Here is a 26,381-nt window from a genome sequence, read left to right on the forward strand (position 1 = left end):
CACACTCCAGTTACCGCTGCCACCAATGTAGCGTCCGAGGTGTCGGGCTGTATAGTTGTACTTCTGCGTATAGACAATATCATTAAAACTCAATACTCAGGTTGGAGCGTCATGAACCGCCTCCGTTTATTTCAACGTGCTGCTTCAGACTGCCTGTGAGCGTCGCTCTGACGTCATACGTCTGCGCTCCTTCACTTCTAGACATCACAACAGATGGCAGATAAATCGAGAGCCTACAGTTGTTTTTGGTTTTGTTTGTTTTGTTTCGTTTTGAATCCCCTGTTCCACAATCCAGTCCAGTTGTACGGCAACCATTTTAGGGCATCCTCGTCAGTCAGAGTATAGGCTATCGTTCCTCAGTCTAAAGCGTTGTCAGTTGTCATGTCTCCTATAGTAAACCGTGGAGTGTGCTCTGAAACACCTTCAGTCCTCACACGAAAACGCTGTCATTCCTCCTGCCTCACTAAAAACGTTGTCGATCCTCCTGCAGACTAGTTGTCAGACATCACTCAAACTAGCTGTCAGGCATCACTCCTCACGTCTAACACAAAAACGTTGTCGATCCTCCTGCAGACTAGTTGTCAGACATCACTCAAACTAGCTGTCAGGCATCACGCCTCACGTCTCACACAAAAACGTTGTCGATCGTCCTGCAGACTAGTTGTCAAGCATCACTCAAACTAGCTGTCAGGCATCACGCCTCACGTCTCACACAAAAACGTTGTTGATCGTCCTGCAGACTAGTTGTCAAGCATCACTCAAACTAGGTGTCAGGCATCACATGAAAACGCTGTCATTCGTTGTTTTTGGTTGTTCTTGGTTGTTCTTCCGTGTGGGGAAAGAATGCCTGTGAAGTTAGCAACAATTCTTTACAACTTCACTTCCGGTTGAATGATTTTTGCCTTTCAAAATAAAAGCACGCGTTTTTTTTATATTTACAATAGATTAAAGTAGTAATCTATGAGACCCAATAGAATTAACATAGTAACACTAAGAGGAACATCTAGTTTAATTGACAATAGACTATATATATATTTATATATATATATTTATATTTCTTGAAATTCTTTCAACACAAAGACCGGAAGGCTAAATTTGGACACATGTAAATTAAACATAAAAAGTTAAATGGCTTTAAGGTAGATTCCTAGGATACTTCTTTATTGAATGGGAAAGCATGTGAGGTCGAGGAACCATCTTTGGTGGCAAATGTGGAATTTAGGCATGCAGCAGAGGCCATTCTTCAGAATGCTGAATTGTCATCGTCAGTGGATGAGTGTCTGGCTGGATATCTAATACTGTTGGATAGTCTCACCACTGCCATGGAAGAAAGGGATATTGCAAGACCATCTAGGAACATCCTAGGAATCTACCTTAAAGCCATTTAACTTTTTATGTTTAATTTACATGTGTCCAAATTTAGCCTTCCGGTCTTTGTGTTGAAAGAATTTCAAGAAATATAAATATATATATATAAATATATATATAGTCTATTGTCAATTAAACTAGATGTTCCTCTTAGTGTTACTATGTTAATTATATTGGGTCTCATAGATTACTACTTTAATCTATTGTAAATATAAAAAAAACGCGTGCTTTTATTTTGAAAGGCAAAAAGCATTCAACCGGAAGTGAAGTTGTAAAAAATTGTTGCTAACTTCACAGGCATTCTTTCCCCACACGAAAGAACAACCAAAAACAACGAATGACAGCGTTTTCATGTGATGCCTGACAGCTAGTTTGAGTGATGCTTGACAACTAGTCTGCAGGACGATCGACAACGTTTTTGTGTGAGACGTGAGGCGTGATGCCTGACAGCTAGTTTGAGTGATGTCTGACAACTAGTCTGCAGGACGATTGACAACGTTTTTGTGTGAGACGTGAGGAGTGATGCCTGACAGCTAGTTTGAGTGATGTCTGACAACTAGTCTGCAGGACGATCGACAACGTTTTTGTGTGAGGCGTGATGCCTGACAGCTAGTTTGAGTGATGTCTGACAACTAGTCTGCAGGAGGATCGACAGCGTTTTTGTGTGAGACGTGAGGAGTGATGCCTGACAGCAAGTTTGAGTGATGTCTGACAGCTAGTCTGCAGGAGCATCAACAACGTTTTTAGTGAGGCAGGAGGAATGACAGCGTTTTCGTGTGAGGACTGAAGGTGTTTCAGAGCACACTCGACGGTTTACTATAGGAGACATGACAACTGACAACGCTTTAGACTGAGGAACGATAGCCTATACTCTGACTGACGAGGATGCCCTAAAATGGTACAGTTGGTGGCGGTAATGCACCTTTAAGTTGGTTGCCAACCGCCATAAAACACTAAAGAAGAAGAAGAAGAAGAGTCAAGAAATGGTTAATACGGCGAAATGGTCGCAGTCTGGAGCCCTTGCTTGGGTGAGTGTTACACGATCATGCCTTTATATTTTAACTGTATGCAGGATATTGCAAAACGTTTAGTTTGTAGGCTAACCCTTAGCCAATGTTGCCGAATGTTGCTAATAATTAGCCAGTGGGACTGATACATACCAGGGCCAGGCTTTCCTGCTAGCCGCCGGGCGCTCCTCGTTTATACTGAGCACCAGCTAGCAAGCTTCTGGCATACTCTTCGTGCACGCGCTGGAGGCGGGGCTCAGAGGAGGGCGCGCGCACTCTGCGCGGGCCAAAACAGAACATACTCAGTGCGCAGCTCCAGGCTCCAGGCAGTCTGAATGAAATTGAATGTAACGTTCCCAATTCTATGTATTAAATTATAAAAAACGACCCCTCCACATTTGGGAAGGCTAAGCCACACAACTAGTTTGTTATAATCGAACAGCATGCTTTGAAGGCGACTTCACGACGGTGAGGACTCAATCACAGCAGATATCCGCTGATAGCCTACCACGGAGATCTCAGGCACTGGCAGCAAAACCGATGCGCTGATAGAAAAATCTCCATGGACGTGCCGCGCTGCGCTCAGGCCTCGCCCCCCGACACGCCCCGTGCGATGTCGTCATAATCGCCGTGCGCCCTATGCGCTTGGCTGGGCGCGAAGAGTATGCCAGAAGCAGTGTTCTGCTAGATAGTTTTGCTAGTTTGAATATTGAGTAACCTAGTAGCTAACGCCATTACCCCAGTGCAAATGTACCTCGCGCTGATGACGGCCTGTTTAGTTTAGCTAGCATGTTGAGCTAGCTCAAGTCTACAGTATAATGTACTGATGTCGTCCATGTAAAATAGCATGTCATTGGCCATAATTATTAAAATGTATGTTTAGGAACCATTGATAAGCAGGCATGTTAGAGAAGTCAGAAGATAAGAAACCGAGGTGAATTTAGGATTGGCTGCTTTCAACTAAATAGCCTGTGTTTTTTCTTTGTTCTTTTTCCACTGTTCTCTTGACCTACAGTGTAAAGGGCAATTTACTGTGATTTATGATGTCGCCACTGACCATGATCATATTCTATCAATGGACATTGATGAGATAATTAATTAATATGATCATGGTTGGTGGCAAGCATCATAAATCACTACTATAAACTGCCCTTAACACCAACATCACTGATTACCTGTGTTACATTCTAATTTTTAATTACACAGTCTACTGTACACAGTAGACTTAGTGTAATCAGGTTATAGTTTGTATTGTACAATGCATCCTGGTATACTGTGCTTTTTTGCTGATTTGCTATGTTGTCGTTTGGTATCCTCAGGAACACAGGAGTCCTGTTGCCGACATCTCTCCAGAAGGTGACGGAACAGACCGAACAAATTCCATAGGCTAGCACAACAAAGGTAATATGACCACACTGGAATTTATACTCAAGCTTAAAGGAGAAAGTCACCAAAAACAAGGCTGATTTATTTTGGACATGATCTCACACATCTGAAAACTGGAAACAGTTTTTCCAGACATACATTTAGTTTGACAGTTATTTATTTGATTGATTTGAGTTAAGTTGTGGACCATTGATGTAATTTGTGCATGAATGACAACACTGGTCCACAACTTAACTGAACTGCCTGTTGTCAGTCTGTACATGTACATGGCAATACTATTGATCTTGTGTTTATTACCAACTACCAGGCTCAACAAATATGTTGCTGTTGGGCGTCTGGGTAGTGTAGCGGTAGATTCCCTGACTACCAACACGAGGGTCGCAGGTTCGCGGTCCCCGTGTTACCTCCGGCTTGGTTGGGCGTCCATACAAGCACGATTGGCTGTGTCTGGGTGGGAAGACGGATTAGTTGTATGTGTACTGGTCACTGCACTAGCGCCTCCTCTGGTCAGGGCAAAAGGGATCTGGTGGGAATAGCGTGATCCTCCCACGTGCTACGTCCTGCCAGGGCAGCAGGGGGAAATTGGTCAAGTACAATTGGGGAGAAAATATGGTGGGGGGGGGAACAGAAAAAACAACAAATATGTTGCTGTTAGCCATTTTCACTCATATTTCCATTGTTTTTGCCCATTTACAAGCTATGCATGCAGTCTTAGATTGTACAACACTTGCGTATACCATTTAAAATGAACATGATGGCCATTAAAATATCATATTTAATCCTGTTTTCAACAGGCATAAAGGAAACCTATGCAACTGCTTTACAATGTCAGAGGCCAACGTGTTTCTGTGTTAGTAACATTATTGTCGCTAATCCTAATTTTCCCTTTCACCAGAGGCTACAGCCGTAGAGAAAATACTTTCAGAATCAGAGAGGGAGAGCTGCAGAGCTCGCCTGGACTAGAATACCAGAAGAGAGTCCCTGGTGAAGTGCCTCATATGTGCCTGAGGGAGGATGTGGGCAAACCAGTCAAAGAGCACCCCGTAAGTTTGATTTTGTATTCAACTAAAATTCAACTTGATGAAAAATATTCACTATGACTTATTTATGCTGATTTGTTATATTTATACCTCAGTCAATGGTTTATCACAGATCATCAGATATATGTTCTTTCTCAAGGTACTTTATTTTTTATTTTATTTTGTTCTTGCGATCTATGGTTCATGATCACAGTGTTATTGGTAGGCCCTTGCACCCATATAAAGTTTTAATTCTGGTTATTCTCTATTCCACACTTGTTCTCACTAGGACCCCTGCAGATCCTGTTCTTCCATTGTGGCTACATGAAGAACATAGCCGTGGCTCCATCCCCGACTGCCAAGAACCGAGGTGTGTTCGTTGACGACCGCTGGACGTCTCTTCTCACATCACCTCAAACAACCAGAACCTGCAGATTCTTCTTGAGCAACGTGGGTGCGCGAGTAATTCCATTTCTCTTTCCTGGATTTTTGTGAAAAGTGTTTGCTACACACCTGGAATTCAACGGAGCAGTTGAGATCCAGACGAAGAGTGCATGCAGCATGTATGCACCTTCAAGCTTGTGCACTAGTTCAGAGCTTTAAAGGAGAATTCTGGTTTTTTACCCCGGACCTTATTTCCAGCTTAAAATATGATGTTTTACTCACCCAGATATTTTTGGTTTCATTCGGATCCCCATAGAAGATATTCAGGTCCGAGTAGAGTGCTGGAACTGGCCAAAACGGGGCATATGTAGTACACACTGTAAATAACGTATTTTCTGCAGCATAGCGGTTCATATCCTCATAATATCTTCCATAAATGAATGTGAATCCATCTATTCTCCTCCGGGCAGCCTCAATATCCTCATCCGGGGTCTGTGAATCCAACTCTTGCTCAAGTCCCCCCGAAGTCTCGTGAGTTTCCTGCTGACTGATTTGTCTACCAGGGAGTCACCGCGCACTGGCGGCATTTCTTGAAAAGAGCGGACGACGAGGAGAGAGGAACAACAGGCCAAGGACGAACAAGCCGCTGCACGGCCGAGAACAAATGGTGACTGGTGGTGGTGTTCCTGTGGACGCTATAACCCACTGTATGCCCACAGACGAGGAATGCCTCTGTTGGAGTCACAGACCCCGGATTAGGAAACCGAGGCAGCCCGGAGGAGAATAGACAGATTCACATTAGTTTATGGACGATATGAGGATATGAACCGCTACATTGCAGAAATTGTTAGTTACAGTGTGTACTTTGTATGTCCCGTTTTCGCCAATTTTGGACTGTTCCAGGACTCTACTCGGATGTGAATATTTTCTATGGGGATCCGAATGATACCAAAGTTATCTGGGTGAGTAAAACATAATATTTTAAGCTGGAAATAAGGTCCGGGGTGTAAAAAAATGGAATTCTCCTTTAACATGGACACGACTGAGAGCTATGTAGCTACAGTATGAACATTTCAGCGAAAAACATTGTGTAAAGGACGTCTTTTTCAAGTCAACTTGGCATCTCAGGGCTTTCAGACACTTGGATTACGAGAAAGTTTGAAAGTTGGTCACATCCACTTCAATGTTGGCCCAATGGATAGAGAAGCGAGCTTGTGACCGGAAGGTTGTCGGTTCAATCTCCGGGACCGGCAGGATAAATCTGGGTGGGGAAAGTGAAAAGGCAGCACTTGCCCCTCCCTCATTACCACCACTGTGGTGCCCTTGAGCAAGGCCCTTAACCCCAACTGCTCCAGTGGAGCTGCTCAGTGGCCAACAGATCAGTACTGGACAGCTTGTACTGGTCAGCTTCCAGGTGTGTCTGAGTGAGTGTGTGTGTGTGAATGTGAACAGGACGCTCTTGAAAAAGAGAGCATTGCTCTCAGTGAGACTACCCCTGTATAAAAAAAAGAAAAGAAATTGTGTCGGCTCCAGGAATGTTTTGTGGACTAAAAAACTTCACCTGACCTTCCACTGGCATGTGGGTGAGTAGATAATGACTGTCCAACTGTCAACTGTCCTTGGGCATATTTTGTGACATTCCCTAATCCCCTTTAAGCCATTTATTTAGTCAGAATTCTTTCAAATTAATGTACTGTATATTCATTATTAATCTTGTGTAATTTAAATGTATTCGTAAATTATCTGCCAATTCCTAGTTACTAACAAACTTTCATGTCTCATCTATTTACTCGTTGATTTTGTGTGGTGTCATACATTGCAGTTGCTCCAAGTGTGAAAAGAAAACTGTTGCTATTCACCTCATATAGCCCCGCCCACTTGACCCATCGTATCACGACTTACTGTTCAAAATGCTTGCTGTTTTACCTGCTCAAACTAGTTTGACTTGGATTATGAGTCAGACTAGGTGTATGAGTCACAGGAAGTGTAAATGCAATCGGAAACAATCGTAACTTCCGATTGTATTTACACTTCCTGTTAGTCTCTCAAGCCAGACGGTCTCTTCTACATAAGGTGAATAGTTGTATGAAAAGCACAAATATTATTATCATTATTATTATTATTAACAACGTTTTTGACAACAGAAACCTGTATGAAATTGTATAAATAAAGTATATATTTTTTTATACTGCTATGGTAATTTCTTATTGTCGGACATATAAAAATTGTATTAAAAAAACATAAAGAAAGTATATTTTACCATACACTTAACATACTAAAAACATATATATAATGTATATGTTTTTTATACCTATATGGTAATATTAATTGGCTGACATATAACAATCTTAGAAAAAACATATAAAGAAAGCATACTTTTCTTTTAAATTAAATGCATTTTACATACAAAAAACATAGATATAATGGCATATATTCATCTATAAAAAGCATATGTCTCATATAATTAAAAATTACAAACATTATATTGAACATGTATGGAAAATACAATTTCCCATGCACTTTCCTTATATGCTACATACATGATGTTTGATTTATATATAATTAGCTTAATTCACTTATATGAGAAGAATATGAAAGGGGCCACTTTCAAGAGTTTACATATAAGACATACAATACATATAAAACATAAAGATTTGCTATTGGAGGCAACAGGACTTCATATATGTTTCTTCTATTTATTTTTCCATATGGGTTATGTCACAACTGCTTTTATGACATCACTGATGACATCACAACCTCTTATGACATGCCTGATGATATCACAATGCCTCTGACATCACTGATGATGTCACAACTTATCACATCACTGATGACATCATCACTGAGACTTTGTGTGTGTGTGAGTGGATTTATGACATCACTGATGTAATCAGTGGGACAGACAAACAGACAGAGCCCTAGCTCCCTTAGATAGATAGATGTGCTCATTTTTTATGTATTTCCAGACACTTTTAGAGACACTGAGGGAATAAATTCATTACCGTAACACAATTTTAATTGGAAATATGAAACAAACTTTTTTTTTCAATGGCAAGCACTTCAATATGCTCATGGGTAATGGGTATCACCCAAAATGTGTATGATTAACAAATACGAAGTTGTAGCTAACATTGTGAGAAATGACATGTTGTATTACGACTACATACTTTACATGAGAAAATAAAAATCTGTTCTACTTAGAGACTCAACAACCATTTCTGTGGATTCCTTGCCCCCAAAAATGTGGAAATAGACACCAAATGTGTAATTCTAGGTCTAGTTGGAGTCAAGATATGGCCAACATTTTAATAATGGCAGCCATTTTGAAAAAATGTCATTTTAACATACTTCCACTAATGGGATTCTCTGGGATTTTTAATAGTGTTTCGGGCATCAATATAAACATAAAAATGTGAAAATAAATTCTGTTGCAATTAGTTTAAGGTCAAACCTTATTTTCCCTAGACTATAGGGCTTTAGGGCTTTATTGTGTTTTTATCCTCGGTGATTTCCTGTTATGTTTGTTCTTAACTTATGTTTGATATTTGGTGCTTGTCCTCTTCTTTGTTCTTTTTATCCTATCACCAAATAAATTCATTCATTCATTCATTCATCATGATGGGTACTGCCTTCTCCCTCCTACTTTCTGGTACTTGGGTAAGAGTTATTTAGTGTAAAAAAGTATAGATCTGGAAGGTAGTTATTTACATTTTAAACTGCACAAGTCTACCTAGACAAGGACAGATCTTCAAGTTCTAAAGAACTACTAAAGTAGGCCTACACACAATTCCTACCTGACAGACTAAAGGGTCAGTAGAGCAGCCATCATCGTTGGCAATGACAGCAAGGGATGGCATCCCCAAACCCATTCAACAATGCAGAAACGAGAAGTTGGTGAAATATAATGTTTGGGGCTATCACTCAAAACTGAATTAGCTACAGAATAAAACTGTCTTTGTCATGTGTTCACATCATTCTTAAGTAGGGGTGTCACGATACACTCAGTTCACGATACGATACGTATCACGATACTGGGTTCACGATTACGATACGATTTTAACAATATTTTTTTAAACTTGAATAATGACAATATATGACTGGAAAAGTAGTATTTTATTTGAAATGCACAAATACAAAACATGCTGTTGTGGGAAATTGTTATTACAATAACTAGAAAAAACATGAGATTGGAGATAAGGCTTATCTTGAAATAGAATGAGTTACACCGTCACTTAGATTTACTTTGAACTAAAAGGTTTCTCAGCAGTATAAATTCTCATTATGCATCTTCAGTTTTTCTTCAAACTCAAACAACAAGACTTTTCTTAATCTATTTTTTATGCATCTTCAGTTTTTCCTGTCAAGTAAACAGTTTTGCCAGAAACTCAATTGAATGGTTTCTCTCCTGTATAACTTCTCATGTGTCTCTTCAGAGACTTGTTCAACTGAACTACTTTCCACACATTGAACTTCAACAAACAAAGACGTTTCTTAGTCTATTTTTTGAAAAAAAAAAAAAAAATTTTTTGGCGATATGAGATTTCATCTCAACGATACATATCGTGACGTTTTACTATCGCGAAATTTCGTGGGACGATATATTGTGACACCCCTATTCTTAAGTGTGTAATTGAACTATGACTCCACTCAATGTACTCGTAATTCCTAACTATGATGGCTCTGTGTTGACTCTTTGCTGTGTTCTGTCAGGTAGGAACTGTGTAGGCCTACTTAGTTCTTTAGAACTTTAAGATATGTTATCTTAGTGGACCTGTGCACTGTAAATAGCTACTTCCAGCTCTACACTTTTGTACACTAACATCTTACCCAAGTAAAGTAGGAGGGAGAAGCCCTTTAGTTTTTTGTAACATTTTCTCATGTTAATTTTGTAGGAGCTTATAGGTGAGAGGTGTCTTTTATTTAATCCATCCTTTTCTTAGGTAAGTTTAAGGTTGGGGATTAGTTTGTTGTTGGGGCCATGCTGTGCTCTGAAACTAAACCTGCGACTTGTGAACTTGTGATGGTGGTTTGGCTGATCATCCTTGGGAGTGGAAAGAGTGGGGGCACTTTTGTGTTGCGGTCCCGTTCCGAGGCCGGTTCCTAACATAATTGGGGGCTCGTCCGCACGTCGTTGAGTATGTGTGTGTGTATATATATATATATATATATATATATATATATATATCTGGTGGGCAGTCTTTGTGCAGGTGGTAAATGGTGTGCATGGAGCTGAGGAAGCTCATGGTGGTAAAGCTGGTGGAGAGAGAGGTTTGTTGGAGGAGGAGCCGGTCAGAGGGGACCAGTAAGACTGAGGAGGGGCGTGACAAGGCAGGGCCGTCAGTAGCACCGTTTCTCCTCTTTCTGTGTAGACTGCTACCCTACAAGAGTCCCGTCTCCGTACATAGACTTGCCTGTGACTCTGACTCCCAAGCCGTCTAAATCAGTGATACAGACGTATGTACAAGTGTCACAGAAACATTTCAAAGCCACATATTGAGAAGAATGGTTCATAGCTTCTCGACGTCGGGGTTAGAAAGCTTGACGCTGCTCATAAATGCCTCTTTACATCTGAAGTCTGTGCTGGTGATATTTTTTCCAGGTTAGAGCTCCCAGCCGTCAGAGCGCTCAACAGCACCACTCTGGCCGAAAGCTCGGTAAAAAATATCACCAGCACAGACTTCCGATGAAAAGAGGCATTTATGAGCAGCGATGAGCTTTCTAACCCCGACGTCGAGAAGCTATGAACCCTTCTTCTCAATATGTGGCTTTGAAATGTTTCTGTGACACTTGTAAATACGTCTGTATCGCTGATTTAGACGGCTTGGGAGTCAGAGTGACAGGCAAGTCTATGTACGGAGACTCTTGTAGGGTAGCAGTCTACACAGAAAGGAGAAACGGTGCTACTGATGGCCCTGCCTTGTCACACCCCTCCTCAGTCTTACTGGTCCCCTCTGACCGGCTCCTCCTCCAACAAACATCTCCACCAGCTTTACCACCATGAGCTTCCTCAGCTCCATGCAAAGGCACCTTGACTAACACCATTTACCACCTGCACAAAGACTGCCCACCAGACAAACATAAAATATATATATATACACACACACTCACAGACGACGTGCTGACGAATGAGAAAAGCAGACGAGCACCCAATTATGTTAGGAACCGGCCTCGGGGAACCGGACCGCAACACAAAAGTGCCCCCACTCTTCCCACTCCCAAGGATGATCAGCCAAACCACCATCACAAGTTCACAAGTAGCAGGTTTAGTTTCAGAGCACAGCATGGCCCCAACACAACTAACCAATCAAACTAATCCCCAACCTTAAATTTACCTAAGAAAAGAAAATGATGGATTAAATAAGACACAGCTCTTACCTATAAGCTCCTACAAAATAAACATGAGAAAATGTTACAAAAAACTAAAGGGCTTCTCCCCCTACTTTCTGCTACTTGGGTAAGTGTTATTTACAGTGTACAAAAGTGTAGATCTGGAAGGTAACGATTTACAGTTTAGACTGCACAGGTCTACCAAGATAAAGACACATCTTAATAAAGTTCTGCAGAACTACTAAAGTAGGTCTACACACAGTTCCTACCTGACAGAACACAGCAGTCAGCACAGCAGCCATCATCGTTGGGAATGAGGAGAGCAAGGGGCGACAGGATGGCATCAGCTGGCTTAAATGCTCTCCACCAGCCAATCAGCCAGCAGCAATCTGACACCTGACCGGGCCAATTAGGATGAACACCACCTGCATCTCATTTCTCAATCACACACACAGAGGAGGAAAGGAATGATGAACACATGAGAGAAATATACAAGGACTGAATGTGAACATTAGCTTCTGTAGCTAATTGAGTTTATAATGACTCAGAGCTTGGGACACCTTGTATATTAGCCTGTATTATCCCATACATGTAAAAAGCAGCTGTGATGGCAAAAATTAGGCTTACAACATATACAGTATATAAAATATGTGACTGTGTGTTTTGTACATGATTAGTTCTTTAACTATGGGCTTAATTATAAATGAGTTATGACTGAACGTTACTATAAAGCACACATGGGCAATACGGCCCCCTGTGTGGCCCGCGATGGAATTGCAAAAGAAGTTTTTTTTTTTTTTTTACAGTGCACCTGAACGCAACATGCAAGATACCCGCTGAATAAGTGTCCAAATGTTCATGTCATTCTGGCCAATATTCTTCTGTTATAGCATTTCAGTCTGGAATATGGAATATCTTTCAATAATCTTTATGACTAAAAGGCCAAAAGTAATCTCATGTGTAAGAAATGGCTGTTCTACATTGAGGTAGAAATTTAAATAATTAACTTGTTGGTTTTGGATTCATTTAGCTTCAAGAGTGCATGTTCGTGTGACCCTCAACACAGGCTTTGAGAATCCCGGCCACTTACTGATACTTATGCTTAAATTAACCCACTCATATTCTGGTTTATTTCAAGAAAAACATTTCGGATAGTGGAAATTCTAATTGGCTGGTAACTCTAAAATCTAGCATCAGGTGGTGAAAAAAGTTAATTTCAAGCCCTGCAGGGAGAGTGTGGTGACATAGGAGTGAGTGAGAAAAGGATCAAATATTGGTGGTTAAGACTGAATAATGACATCACAACTGTTAATTTAAAATTAGTTATTCCTCTAAACCTGGCTTCAAATGCCCCAATTTGTTCGCGCTGGCGCCGTTCAGCCCTCAGCAAAATCTGGTAGCGAGGACTTTTTTTGTGGCCCTCTCTATCATCAAAGTTGACCATCCATTACGGCATGACAATATTTGTTCGGCCCCCGGCAACAATCTGGATTTCTCATGTGGCCCCCCATGAAAAATAGTTGCCCACCCCTGACATAGACCTAGCAGAAGAAAACTCAATTCAAAAAAGATTAAAAAACAGTATGCCTCATAATACAAGGATTACAAAACATTTTCATATGAAAAATTTAATTTCATGATTGACAAACATTATATTCTCTCATTCCTTGCCATAGGCCGCCCTCTGGTGGCTGGGGAAGCTCACTGCAGCTGATATCCTGAAGACACGGCTGCCATGTGACATGTACAGAGGCTTTCAGCTGACTGTTGCTCCAACTAAGACCTCAAATAATTCTTAAGAGGACACAAGTGATGTGGCTTGTGTCATAAAATGACATTGACTCAAACAGGTGCAAATGAATATCCAAAGTCACTCTTGAATGTTCCGTATTTTAGCTAAGATGAGATTTCATTTGGCATTGTGCCCTCTTCCTCCTCCTCAGCGCTTCTTCCAGGTGAATTTCCTGCGCGCTCCCTCCTGGCCCGGCTTCTTCCTCTCTCTCCTCCTCGGGTCGGGGGTCAACAGACCAGCTGGAAGATTAGAGAGCCAAATATAAACAGAGTTCCTACTAGGGATGGGCATCGAATTTCGAATTTTCGAATAATCGTTGTTATTATCAACGTCGACTTTTATTATTGAAAGTCGAAATTCGAAAAAATAAATAAATAAATAAATAAATTGGTGAGTGAAATGTTGCATTGTCTCCCCTGATTCTAAGTATAGTCGAATCGCTTGGTTTGAGCAAGTAAAACAATTTTTATAAGCATTTTAAGCAAGGTTTATGGAAAAATTAATGGCGGATGAAATCCCTTGAAGAGGGAGAGGGGGTGACTTTGGCACCCCTTTGGCACTCAGACCTGAGCCTACTAAATATTTAATGAACCACTCATGATTGTCAAAACTGTTTTTTATTTTCGAAAATGTCAATGTCATGTAACATGTTCTTTACCTCAGTGGTGCAATGTTGTTTGAGCTAAAAATCCACAGCAGAAGCTTTTTCTATTAATTAATAAAGCCTTAGACTTAGAATCAGGGGAGACAATGCAACATTTCACTCACAAAAAAAAAAAAAAAAAAAAAAAAAAAAAAAAATCGAATTTCGATTAAAAGTCGACTTTGGCCAGCGAATTTCGAATAGTGTTTTTGCTAGAAATGCCCATCCCTAGTTCCTACACATTTTCCATTTCAAAATTTCATACTTTTCCAGGCTCAAATTTCCAGACTTCTCTCTCAGACCACATTTGACATCCGAGTACACAAGGCCGTCACTTTATGTTGAAAAGTGGTGGGGACATGTCCCCATTGTAAATTACACCTATGGCCACACCACAATTTGGAGGTTATGGGTTTGAGCCTCAGTGAAAGCTTGGACTTTGAAGAACTTTTTAAGTGAAGACTGAAAAGCTGTGACAGAAAAGACTTGACCTTGTGAGACTCAGTGGCTCACAGAGTGACAGCTGCAAGACAGTTTTGAGGTTGTGGGTTCGAGACTCAGTTTTGAACGGCGACAGCCAGAGGAAGAGTGAAATGCTCTCAGTAAAACCTGTCTTAAGAAGTGTGACCCAGTGGCTCAGAGATTTTGATTCCTGTCCAGCAGTATTGAGGTTGTGGGTTCAAGCCTCAGTCAGTTCTGAGGTCGTGGATTTGAGCCTCAGTCAGTTTTGAATGGTGACAGCCAGAGGAAAGAGAAAAGCCCTCAGAGAAGAGCTGTGAGAGCGAAGGGGAACTGGTGGTGTGGTGGAGTTGTCGACAGCATGTCGGGACCTTTCGGGTGCCCGGTTCGATTCCCACTCCACCACCAAGTGTAAAGAGTGAGGCTGGAGGCATTTGAACCAGCAAACATGCCAAGCAGCTGTTTACCTCACTGAGCTAGAGTGACACACTTTGCCCAGTCTCATTCATTAACCTATTTCTATCAGTGTTCAAACTTCTGGTGATAAAGAAGGATCACTGCTGGCATCAATAAATACCAGTAAATAGAAAAAAGGAGCTTCTTGATGCTTATAGAAGGATTTAATAAAGAAGTAATGTACAGTTATACTTATTCAGTTAATACAAAGTACATCTTCAAGATAGGACAAGGGCACAAGGGACGCAACGCGTTTCAACCTCTGGTCTTCATTAGGCTGTAGGCGGAAAAAGTTGGTTGCCGCACCTGTATAAAAGCAATACGTGGCACAAGGTGAGCTGACGTGGCACACGGAAATGATACTGTGACATGTGAGCCACGTCAAACAACAGAAATGTATAGGATAGAGAGGAATACACACCTAGAAATAGCACACTGGGTTCTACATAGCTCCTTTATACCCCCTGGCAATATTGACCCTGCCATAGACACCTACAGCAAACTTATTCACCAGGACATCACCAAATTAGAACAGAGCGTTCCCTTTGTCAAACAGAACATCACCCACAGGGAACGAACAGCTCTGAATGAACTACAACATGATGACTCTATTGTCATTCGCCCGGCCGATAAGGGTGGAGCCGTAGTGCTACAGGACTACACTGACTATTTAGCAGAAGCCACCAGACATCTCTCTGACACCAACACTTATGTCAGTCAGACTACAGAATGATCCTGGCACGCCCACCTGCAATGGCATTAAAGCCATAATTGACACGGCCCTCCAATCTGGCCACATCACTAAACGTGACCGCAGATTCCTACTCCGTAAACACCATAGGACCCCAATACTCTCCATCTACTGCCTAAAATCCACAAAAATAAAACACCATGTCCTGGACGTCCCATTGTTTCTGGCAATGAGTCCCTTCTTGAACCTCTATCACAATATGTTGATCACCACATCCAACCATTCGTCCATACACTACCAGCCTACGTCCGTGACTCCTCTGATTTTTTACTCAAACTTGACCAACTCAACCTAGACCTGTCTGACGTCATCTTAGCCACCATGGACATAGAATCTCTATATACGAACATCCCACAACAGGCGGCCATTGACACAATCAGACATACTCTATCCATCAGAACTACTGAGCTCCCCCCTAATGATTTCATCACCAAACTGGCTGAAATAAGCCTCCGAAAAAACTACTTCATGTTTGGTGGTGAATACTCTCTACAGACTTCTGGAGTGGCGATGGGGTGCGCCGCAGTCCCCTCTGTGGCCAATCTGTATGTGGGCACCTTTGAGAAGGATTTTGTATATAACCCCACAGTCAATCCATTTATTGCCCACATCAGTTTATGGCTCAGGTATATAGATGACATGTTCCTCATTTGGCATGGCACAGCAGCCTCTCTCCTTGAGTTCCATCGCCTCCTTAACACTTGGAATATACATCTCCAATTCACCATCGAGCATTCCCCGGACTGTATCAATTTTTTGGATGGTTCTGTCTACAAACACAACAATAAATTAAAATCCACTATCTACAGGAAACCCACAGACAGGAACACCCTCTTACACGCCTCCAGTTACCACCCCTCCCCCCTCAAAAACCAGCTGGACAATTTCTGCGCCTACGCAGGCTGTGTAGCGACAAGCGGGAGCACATATCCACGTCCTCCGACATGCGTCTGAGGTTCCTGGAGAGGGGCTACGGTCGCCGCCCTGTCTCCCACGCCTTTAAGTGCGCACTTCATGCCCACAGTAGTCTCGCTAGCCAGCCTCTCTTCCTTTCTGTCAGAGAGTCTGGCGTCGCAGGTTTCCATTGTGGGATTGCGAAAAAAATGCTCTGTTTGGGTTAACCAATCAGCCTCGTCTTGGGCGGTGCTTAGCGTTAGTGCCCTTGGAAAATAGTTTCGGGGTGGAACTTGTGCCGAGCAGGCCTTCTTTATTGCACAATCCAAATTTTCTTCAAAACTTGCCACTTTCAGCGTGTAGCAACGAGTTAGCCTGTAGATTTCTGCCGTTAGCTTTCTACACTAGCTAGTTAGCGTTCGGCGGGAGGATTACCGCGACACACATGGGAGCGGAAGCCGCTCTGATTGACATATGGTCGGAGCCAATGAACAGAGTGTGACAGAGCTTGCAAGCGGGGGAGCGGATATCCTGCTGCCACCGAAACAGCCGCTCGAATGGGAGAGCAGCTTTAGAGCAGGGGCGGGCTGATCCCTGTTGCCTGTTTCCACAGCGCCAGACTCTCTGACAGAAAGGAAGAGAGGCTGGCTAGCGAGACTATGCCCACAGAGACATACTACTGGAGCCCAGAAAAACGGACACTTCCCCTCCCAGGATCACTGCGACCCTCCAATACTCCCCCCTGGCCAATAAAATCAGACGCTGTCTCCTGAAACACTGGAACATCCTTCAGGTCCACAACACCTTCACACTACCCCCCAGGATTGCCTTTATGCGCAACCCTAACATCAGAGACAAGCTGGTTAAGACCTTCCACACTCCCAGCATCACGCAACGCACCATTGACTCCCTGCCTCCCCCCGTTGGACACTTCCCTTGCGCACACTGCTCATGTTGCGCACAGTCACTCAGACTCAAAACGTTCACTACCCCGGACAATCAGACTTACAAACTGAAACACCTCACCACCTGCGCATCGCAGGGGGTAGTATATGCCATCAGTTGCCCGTGCCCCTTCCTATACATCGGGAAGACTACCCGCCCTCTACGCACACAAATCACTGAGCACAAAAGTGGTATTCGCCGTGGTGACACCAAAGCCCCACTAGTCGAACATTTTTTGAGCAAATCACATATTGACAGTGATCTCCGCTTCTGGGCTATTGACCTTAAAAAAAACACAGGAACAAATCCCGGACGAGCCCCCAATTCATGTTACGTCCCAAGTCTAGCGTTTAGGGCAATACCATGAAATTCAGACGGAAACCAAGATCAAAGGTACGAAAATGTTTTACTTTGTAATTTCAGAGGATAAATACAAAGTTTTCTTTCTTTTTGGTAACAGTGAACAGTTACAAATCACATAAACATAAACACAACATACATTACAGTTACCTTAACTTAACCCATACATATAACAAAGAAACCTAAACATAGGGGTTGCTGGATGAGAGTGGAGCCCCTGTCACCTCCACTCTGTCTCCATGTTGTCTGACTTCTGCATTTGTAGACAGCAGTGGCTTGACTCCACAATCAGCTACAATCAGCAACAGCCACGTTCAACCAATTGTCTCCCAGCAGACCAATCCAGATGAGTTGAGTCTATGAATGAGAGCATGTTACCAAAGAGTCTACATGACAAGAGAAAGATCCCCATTGTGGAAGTACTGTGAAGAACAAGTGTTGTCCAGGAAATAAAACCAGATTCATAACAGAAAACTACTCAAAACGAAACTAACTAACGACCCCAGTCGTAACACAAGCAACACCCGAGAGGCGGGGATTTGGATAGAGCGCTCCTCCAGCGCGAGACACGCTGGATTCATGCGCTCCACACAACCACTCCCCACGGCCTCAATGAATAATTTGATTTATCATGTTTCCTATAGTCTAACACCTATATCTGCTCCCTCCGTTAACATGCTTCACTTGTTCTAACTGTACTGTAGATTGCTTTGTGATGTGCTGTGTATCCGCTTGATGTCTCCACTTCAGTGCATTAGGCGCACTACTATTTATAGCCTATGTGTGTTTTTTGCCAATAGCCTATATTGCATACCATTGTGATATGACTTATAGCCTACTTCTGTATATAGAACCCAGTGTGCTATTTCTAGGTCTGTATTCCTCTCTATCCTATACATTTCTGTTGTTTGACGTGGCTCACACGTCACAGTATCATTTCCGTGTGCCACGTCAGCTCACCTTGTGCCACGTATTGATTTTATACAGGTGCGGCAACCAACTTTTTCCGCCTACAGCCTGATGAAGACCAGAGGTTGAAACGCGTTGCGTCCCTTGTGCCCTTGTCCTATCTTGAAGATGTACTTTGTATTAACTGAATAAGTATAACTGTACATTACTTCTTTATTAAATCCTTCTATAAGCATCAAGAAGCTCCTTTTTTCTATTTACTGTTTATATTGGCCTGCTGAGCTATCTTGTCGCCACTTTTTTTTTACTTTTCCATCAATAAATACCATACATACCATTGACAGCCATACATGTATGTGGCCTCCAATCCATGTTGATTTCAATTGGGAAAACAGTTTGCTGCTCGGTTGCTGATTTTCTAGCATCCGCTATTGTATCAAGCTATTACCATAATTAGCCAGAACAAGACCGGAGGACTAGGAAGGTTTTGCCTTCAAAATAAAAGCATAACTATCACATGTAAACAAAGCTGTTTATTAGCATTTTTGGCAATTCTGCATGGGGTTGCGGTGCACACATCCCCGGGTATGGACTAGTAAGACTTCAACCAATCAATGATTTAACCTGGTCGACAGCTAAGTTACGCGTTTAGTCCAGTTCAATTCAGTTTGAGGAGGGTTAGTGCCTTATACAGGACCAATAAGCATCCTCGTAACATTCAAATCATGAATAAATAGGATGATCACCTGTCTGTCTGTGACTGAGAGTGTTATATGATTAAGTCCCCCAGTTTGCCTGAAATTGGCAATTCAATTATGTTTGGGATGTTTTGGGCTGTAGAGAGCATTAGCGGTGGGTGTGGCCAGCGGTGAGCTGGTTGTGGCTATCATGGTGAGGCTAGCAGCCACAGAGCACGGAAGTCTCTTTTTAGACAGGATGGATGCATGTAAACGTGTGTGCTAAGGAGGGACACAACGCTATCCCCTCTCAACCCTCTGCACATGGCAGCCTGCCTGCCTGTCAGGTAGAAGTCTTCACACGGGTCTACCTGAATCCTAGGATCTGAGACCCGACCCAGGACCTGTACGGGTTCGGGTCCATGTTTTATGGTCAATCGGGTTCGGGTCGCGTCTCTATTACCGCCGGTCCCGGGTCTGTTTATCAGCGCTGATCAGGAAAGAAAAACATGGAAGTGCTGTGGAACTTGTGTGATGATTAGGCTGGCCATTATTATTATATCAGATTACAAGAGCAAAAATAAGGTGAGCGTGTGTGTATGGAGGGGTGTGTGTGTGTGTGTGTGTGTGTGTGTGTGTGTGTGTGTGTGTGGGGGGGGGGGTAAGGTGAGTGTGTGTGTATGGAGGGGTGTGTGTGTGTGTGTTTGTGTGTGTGTGTGTGGGGGGGGGATAAGGTGAGCGTGTGTGTATGGAGGGGTGTGTGTGTGTGTGTGTGTGTGGGGGGGGGGGGGGGGATAAGGTGAGTGTGTGTGTATGGAGGGGTGTGTGTGTGTGTGGGGGGGGGGTAAGGTGAGTGTGTGTGTATGGAGGGGTGTGTGTGTGTGTGTGTGTGGGGGGGGGGGGGATAAGGTGAGTGTGTGTGTATGGAGGGGTGTGTGTGTGTGTGTGGGGGGGGATAAGGTGAGTGTGTGTGTATGGAGGTGTGTGTGTGTGTGTGTGTGTGTGTGTGTGTCTGTGTGTGTGTGTGTGTGTGTGTGTGTGTGTGTGTGTGTGTGTGTTTGTGTGTGTGTTTGTGTGTGTGTGTGTGTGTGTGTGTGTGTGTGTGTGTGTGTGTGTGTGTGTGTGTGTGTGTGTGTGTGTGATTTGGCTCCAGTGATTTGGAGCGGAGGAAAGGCTTTAAGATGCAATATAATTTCCTTGTTACTTTACAAATTCTTGTTATTTTGATTTTATTAGGCTACCACATGTTGCATCCAACATGATAAACGTTTTTAGCAGTAGAATGGCATTTTTAATAGCAATTTTAATTACCGGGTTTGTCGGGTCCATAAAATAGAGCCGAGGGGTCTCTCCTCTCTGACATGCACCGGGTGGGGTGTGCAATATCGCGGGGAAAAGCTGGTCGGTATATACTGTATATATATTTTAAATTATCTGGTCCAATCGGATCTTGGAACAAACTTCCCCGGTCCATTAGGGTTCTGTCAGGCTCAAAATGGAGTATATTTGTCTATATTACGTCTTCATGACCCTCACCTTGTCTCATAGTCTCCACCTCTCCCTCGGACAGGAAGCTGAGGAGGGCGCGGGAGATGGCGAGACGCAGCGCCCCCGCCTGGCTGGCCCGTCCACCACCGCTCACCACACACTCCAGGTCAAAACGTCCAAGCATGCCCAGGAACTGCAGCGGGAACATCAACTGCTCTCTGAGGAGGGAGGCAGGGAGAAGGTTAGGCTGGAGATTAGCTAGAGATACCAAGGCCAAAAGGCAAGTGCCGTGGATGACCTGGAGGGTGGCCGTAATCATGCCCCTTCTATCCACACAGCCAGTTTGGCATGCCCTGTTTTATTAAACATGCCCTGTTTTAAACTGTTTTAAACATGCCCTGTTTTATTAAACATGCCCTGTTTTATTAAACATGCCCTGTTTTAAACATGCCCTGTTTTATTAAACATGCCCTGTTTTAAACTGGGCGTTGTGCCCTTAAAAGAAAGTTGTGGATTTCCGTTGCAGTCTGAGCCATTTTACACATGCTGTCACACATTTCTCAATTAGCATATGTATTTATTGAGGAAAAGTGAGGGAGAAAAGGTTTTAATAGCCATTGCTTTTGCCCTACATTTTGGCCGTGATGCCCCAATAAGTTTGTATTTATCATAGGCCAAAGTGGCCTTGCCCTAAAAATGACTTCATTCCAAGCCTGAACTTGACTTGAGGAGGAGAGGGGGACGCGACGGGTGAGGAAGTGAACAAGGGTGGGAGGAAGGAGGGAAGAGAAGAGAGGAAGGCTAAAAGAAAATGACCAAGAGATTAAAAAAAGAGAGAAAGAATGAAATGTGGTTGAATAGGCAAAGCGCAGGCTATTTAACAGATAGCGGTATCAACAGCAGCGGCTTAGCTAATTTAATGTCTGGTTGGGTGACTTCTCAGACAAGAGCAGCATAGAGGATACCGTCAGTGTGAAAGGCCCTCTCACAATCACCCCGCCACACATTACAGAGAGCAACTTCTGACTCAGCAAGAGCCGGATAAGGTTTGTGTGTGTGAGCGAGTGTGTGTGTGAGCGAGTGTGTGAGTGTGTGTGAGTGTGTGAGAGTGTGTGTTCTGGTTGGTGTCTCAAGCTGAATGGCCTATGGGTGCTGACAAAGTCAATTGTCACCTCTCTGCTCCAATTACGGCCTGTCCTCACATGGCGTGACAACACCAGAGTGGCTGGCTGGCCGGCCACACACACACACACACACACACACACACACACACACACACACACACACACACACACACACACACACACACACACACACACACACACACACACACACACACACACACAATCACTCAACTGTGTAATTAACTTACTACAATGAGATAAATAAAAAATGTGGTGATGCTCTGAAGAGTGAAAAAGCTGCTTTTTAAAATATCTTTTTCTGCTTCTTTTTGGGGAGTAAAACATCATGACTTGTCTGTCTGCATTTTAAGGAAATGTTTTCCTTAAAATGCAGACAGAGAGAGAGCCAGAGAGCAGCTTGTGATATATGAATACCAAAGTGTTACCTGTCTTGTAGTACGGGGAAGTAGTCCAGGTAAACTCTCCCATTGATACTGATGCGTCCAGACCCGCTGTCTCTCAAAACGACTGAGGAGTTAGACGTCTTTCTCCGGCCTGGGTTTGAACATAACACAAATACACTCAGGCCTGGGTTTGAACATAACACAAACACACTCAGGCCTGGGTTTGAACATAACACAAACACACTCAGGCCTGGGTTTGAACATAACACAAACACACTCAGGCCTGGGTTTGAACATAACACAAACACACTCAGGCCTGGGTTTGAACACACACAAATACACTCAGGCCTGGGTTTGAACATACACAAACATACTCAGGCCTGGGTTTGAACACACACTAACACACTCAGGCCTGGGTTTGAACACACACAAACACACTCAGGCCTGGGTTTGAACACACACAAACACACTCAGGCCTGGGTTTGAACATAACACAAACACACTCAGGCCTGGGTTTGAACATAACACAAACACACTCAGGCCTGGGTTTGAACATAACACAAACACACTCAGGCCTGGGTTTGAACATAACACAAACACACTAAGGCTTGGGTTTGAACACACACAAACACACTCAGGCTTGTGTTTGAACATAACACAAACACACTCAGGCCTGGGTTTGAACACACACAAACACACTCAGGCCTGGGTTTGAACATAACACAAACACACTCAGGCCTGGGTTTGAACATAACACAAACACACTCAGGCCTGGGTTTGAACATAACACAAACACACTCAGGCCTGGGTTTGAACATAACACAAACACACTCAGGCCTGGGTTTGAACACACACAAACACACTCAGGCCTGGGTTTGAACATAACACAAACACACTCAGGCCTGGGTTTGAACATAACACAAATACACTCAGGCCTGGGTTTGAACACACACAAATACACTCAGGCCTGGGTTTGAACATAACACAAACACACTCAGGCCTGGGTTTGAACATAACACAAACACACTCAGGCTTGGGTTTGAACACACACAAACACACTCAGGCCTAGGTTTGAACATAACACAAATACACTCAGGCCTGGGTTTGAACATAACACAAACACACTCAGGCTTGGGTTTGAACACACACAAACACACTCAGGCCTAGGTTTGAACATAACACAAATACACTCAGGCCTAGGTTTGAACATAACACAAACACACTCAGGCCTGGGTTTGAACATAACACAAACACACTCAGGCCTGGGTTTGAACACACACAAACACACTCAGGCTTGGGTTTGAACACACACAAACACACTCAGGCCTAGGTTTGAACATAACACAAATACACTCAGGCCTGGGTTTGAACATAACACAAACACACTCAGGCCTGGGTTTGAACATAACACAAACACACTCAGGCCTGGGTTTGAACATAACACAAACACACTCAGGCTTGGGTTTGAACATAACACAAACACACTCAGGCCTGGGTTTGAACATAACACAAACACACTCAGGCCTGGGTTTGAACATAACACAAACACACTCAGGCCTGGGTTTGAACATAACACAAACACACTCAGGCCTGGGTTTGAACATAACACAAACACACTCAGGCCTGGGTTTGAACACACACAAATACACTCAGGCCTGGGTTTGAACATAACACAAACACACTCAGGCCTGGGATTGAACATAACACAAACACACTCAGGCCTGGGTTTGAACACACACAAACACACTCAGGCCTGGGTTTGAACATAACACAAACACACTCAATTTGACCTCCGATTTCTTATCATGATGTGCTGAGATTGACAGCAATTGATGGATCCTAAATCCCGCCCCCCCTCAGTTACTGTTGCTATGTAGGTCAAACTTTTACAGCTGACAGTCAAACAAGACTGTCAATCAAACGTTCATATTTCAAAAACGACACACTGTATCACTTCTATTTGAACATGGTGAATGAGAGCAGAGGTAGCTGAAGGGTTTGATGTATAATGATGTATGTAGTGTTACAGCACAAACAAAGAGGTGGTGTGTGTAAAGTCTGCTAGAGCAGGAGCCTGGCCCTTCACACCAGAAGCCTTCTGTTTTGCTCTGCGCCGGTCACCATTTGTACTGACTTCCTGCCTGGCTGCACACAATCGCTTGCATCAAAAATAGAGCCAGATGTGAAAACGTCCGGTGTGTTTCGCATCGTTAAAGTTTTGTGAACTGTCCCGTTTTTTTAAATGTCTGAATTTAGTGAAAAGTGCAGCCTGGAAAGTCTGCTAGAGTGAATTGTGACATCACACACTCGAGGATGGCTCCATAGGCTGCTACAAGCATGCTCAACTGTTATTGGAGAACAGCACAAAAAGGGGTGGGACTTAGGAAGGTCAATTTCGCATGGCGGCCCCAAATGGGGTGACACCGTAAATGTGGACGATGCATGTAACCTGGTGGAAACTGGATACAACGTTGATATGAGGCAAGTACTATTTGTCGATGTATCTTGCGCATTCTATGGCCGGCCGATTTGAAATATATTGTCATGTCATGGTGTCTTTGGGTCATTTATAAACTAAATTAATCCTGTTCTTTTTATATAGATTTTTTTGGTACTGCTATTTTACATTGAAGTCAACGGTGAGTGGCTTATGTTGTCCCCTAAAAACGGGAGCGGCCTTCACGTTTTGCGAATGACTGGGATGTGCTGGTCTGGTCTATACCCAGAACATCATCAAGCACCATATTCCTCAGAAGTGAATTGCTTAGAGAGGCAGTGAAGAGGTTCAGCCAACGTTGGCAAGTCCAGCTTTCTGGAAAAATGTCAATCTGGCTTATGAATCGGCAAGCGAATGTAGGTGGTTTGAGAAGCACCTGTCTATGTACCATCTGCGGTGCTGAAGGCCACGCCCCTCTCGTCCCTCTGCAGCGGCGGCACCACCTGCTTCCTGGACTGTACCTCCAGTTGCCGGCGGTAACGCAGCACAAACTCCTCCTCCATGGAACAGTAAGGCAAGGACAGCAGGCGCTCCATCAGCTGGATGAAACGCCCATACTGGAGAAACACACACACATCAACCCGGATGCTGAAATTTGCCAGTGTAAAGGCCTATTCACTTAGAACAATAACTATATAACTATAACTCAATTTAAAAAAATCGCTCTAAGATGCAACCAAGAATATCATACTTCATTCATTATGCAACACTGCCCGGTCCTAGTTCTCCGAGCCACACATCTCCAAGGGAACAATTTATAGTTATCCTTATAGTAGTATCGTTAACGTTCTAAGTGTGAATCGGTCTTAAGTCTCAAATTCTACTAAATGCCTTGCAACAATCTGCACGTGGACTATATTCATCATTATACACTAGTTTTATTCTTCTTCTTTTTTAATTATTTCCCACATTTTAGAATAACAGTAAAGACATCAAAACAATGAAATAACACAAATGGAATTGTGCAGTGACTATTTTAGATTCTTTAAAGTGGCTGCCCTTTGCCTTGATGGAAATGGAAAGGCAAAGGAATTTCACTATTTATATTCGTTTGAGAAACACATTTTTAACATTTAAGCAGAAGCCTTTAGATCAAAATGGTTTTAAGAGAATGAAGAACATAGTACATTCAATCAGGTGTGTCCAAACATTTGACTGGCAGGCAGTGTATATTTACCAAATCACAATTTCCAGACGTAGAAACCCTGTCCACCTAGTGGTTGCTAGATTAATTGCAACGGCCCCACAATTGACATCTTATGAATATTATGATGCCATTAACAGAGGAGAGTGTGGGAGGGGAGCTGAGCAGAGATGGAGAGGAGAGCGGGACATGCTTACATCATAATCTGAGATGGTCTCTACTATCAACGCCTCCAGCTCCTCCTTCATCAGCCACCTGCTGCTGCCCAGAGAGCTGTGACAGACACACACACAGAGAGACTCACACACACACACACACACACACACACACACACACACACACACACA

General features: G+C 43.2%; 1 protein-coding gene across 1 annotated transcript in view; it reads right to left on the reverse strand.

Moving 5' to 3' along the window:
• Positions 1-13,152: 13,152 nt before the first annotated feature.
• The window catches only part of mrps9 (mitochondrial ribosomal protein S9), a 44,347-nt gene continuing 31,118 nt past the window's right edge, over positions 13,153-26,381 (reverse strand). Inside the window, exons 7-11 of the mRNA XM_083632875.1 lie at positions 26,232-26,307; positions 25,279-25,447; positions 22,436-22,544; positions 20,914-21,083; positions 13,153-13,522 (exon numbers count right to left, since the gene is read on the reverse strand). Of these exons, the coding sequence (XP_083489001.1) occupies positions 13,431-13,522; positions 20,914-21,083; positions 22,436-22,544; positions 25,279-25,447; positions 26,232-26,307 (616 nt within the window). The 3' untranslated portion in view covers positions 13,153-13,430. The remainder of the gene's footprint in view (positions 13,523-20,913; positions 21,084-22,435; positions 22,545-25,278; positions 25,448-26,231; positions 26,308-26,381) is intronic.

Source organism: Poromitra crassiceps (assembly GCF_964638095.1).
Source record: "Poromitra crassiceps genome assembly, chromosome: 3".
In the NCBI taxonomy this organism is placed as follows: domain Eukaryota; kingdom Metazoa; phylum Chordata; class Actinopteri; order Beryciformes; family Melamphaidae; genus Poromitra; species Poromitra crassiceps.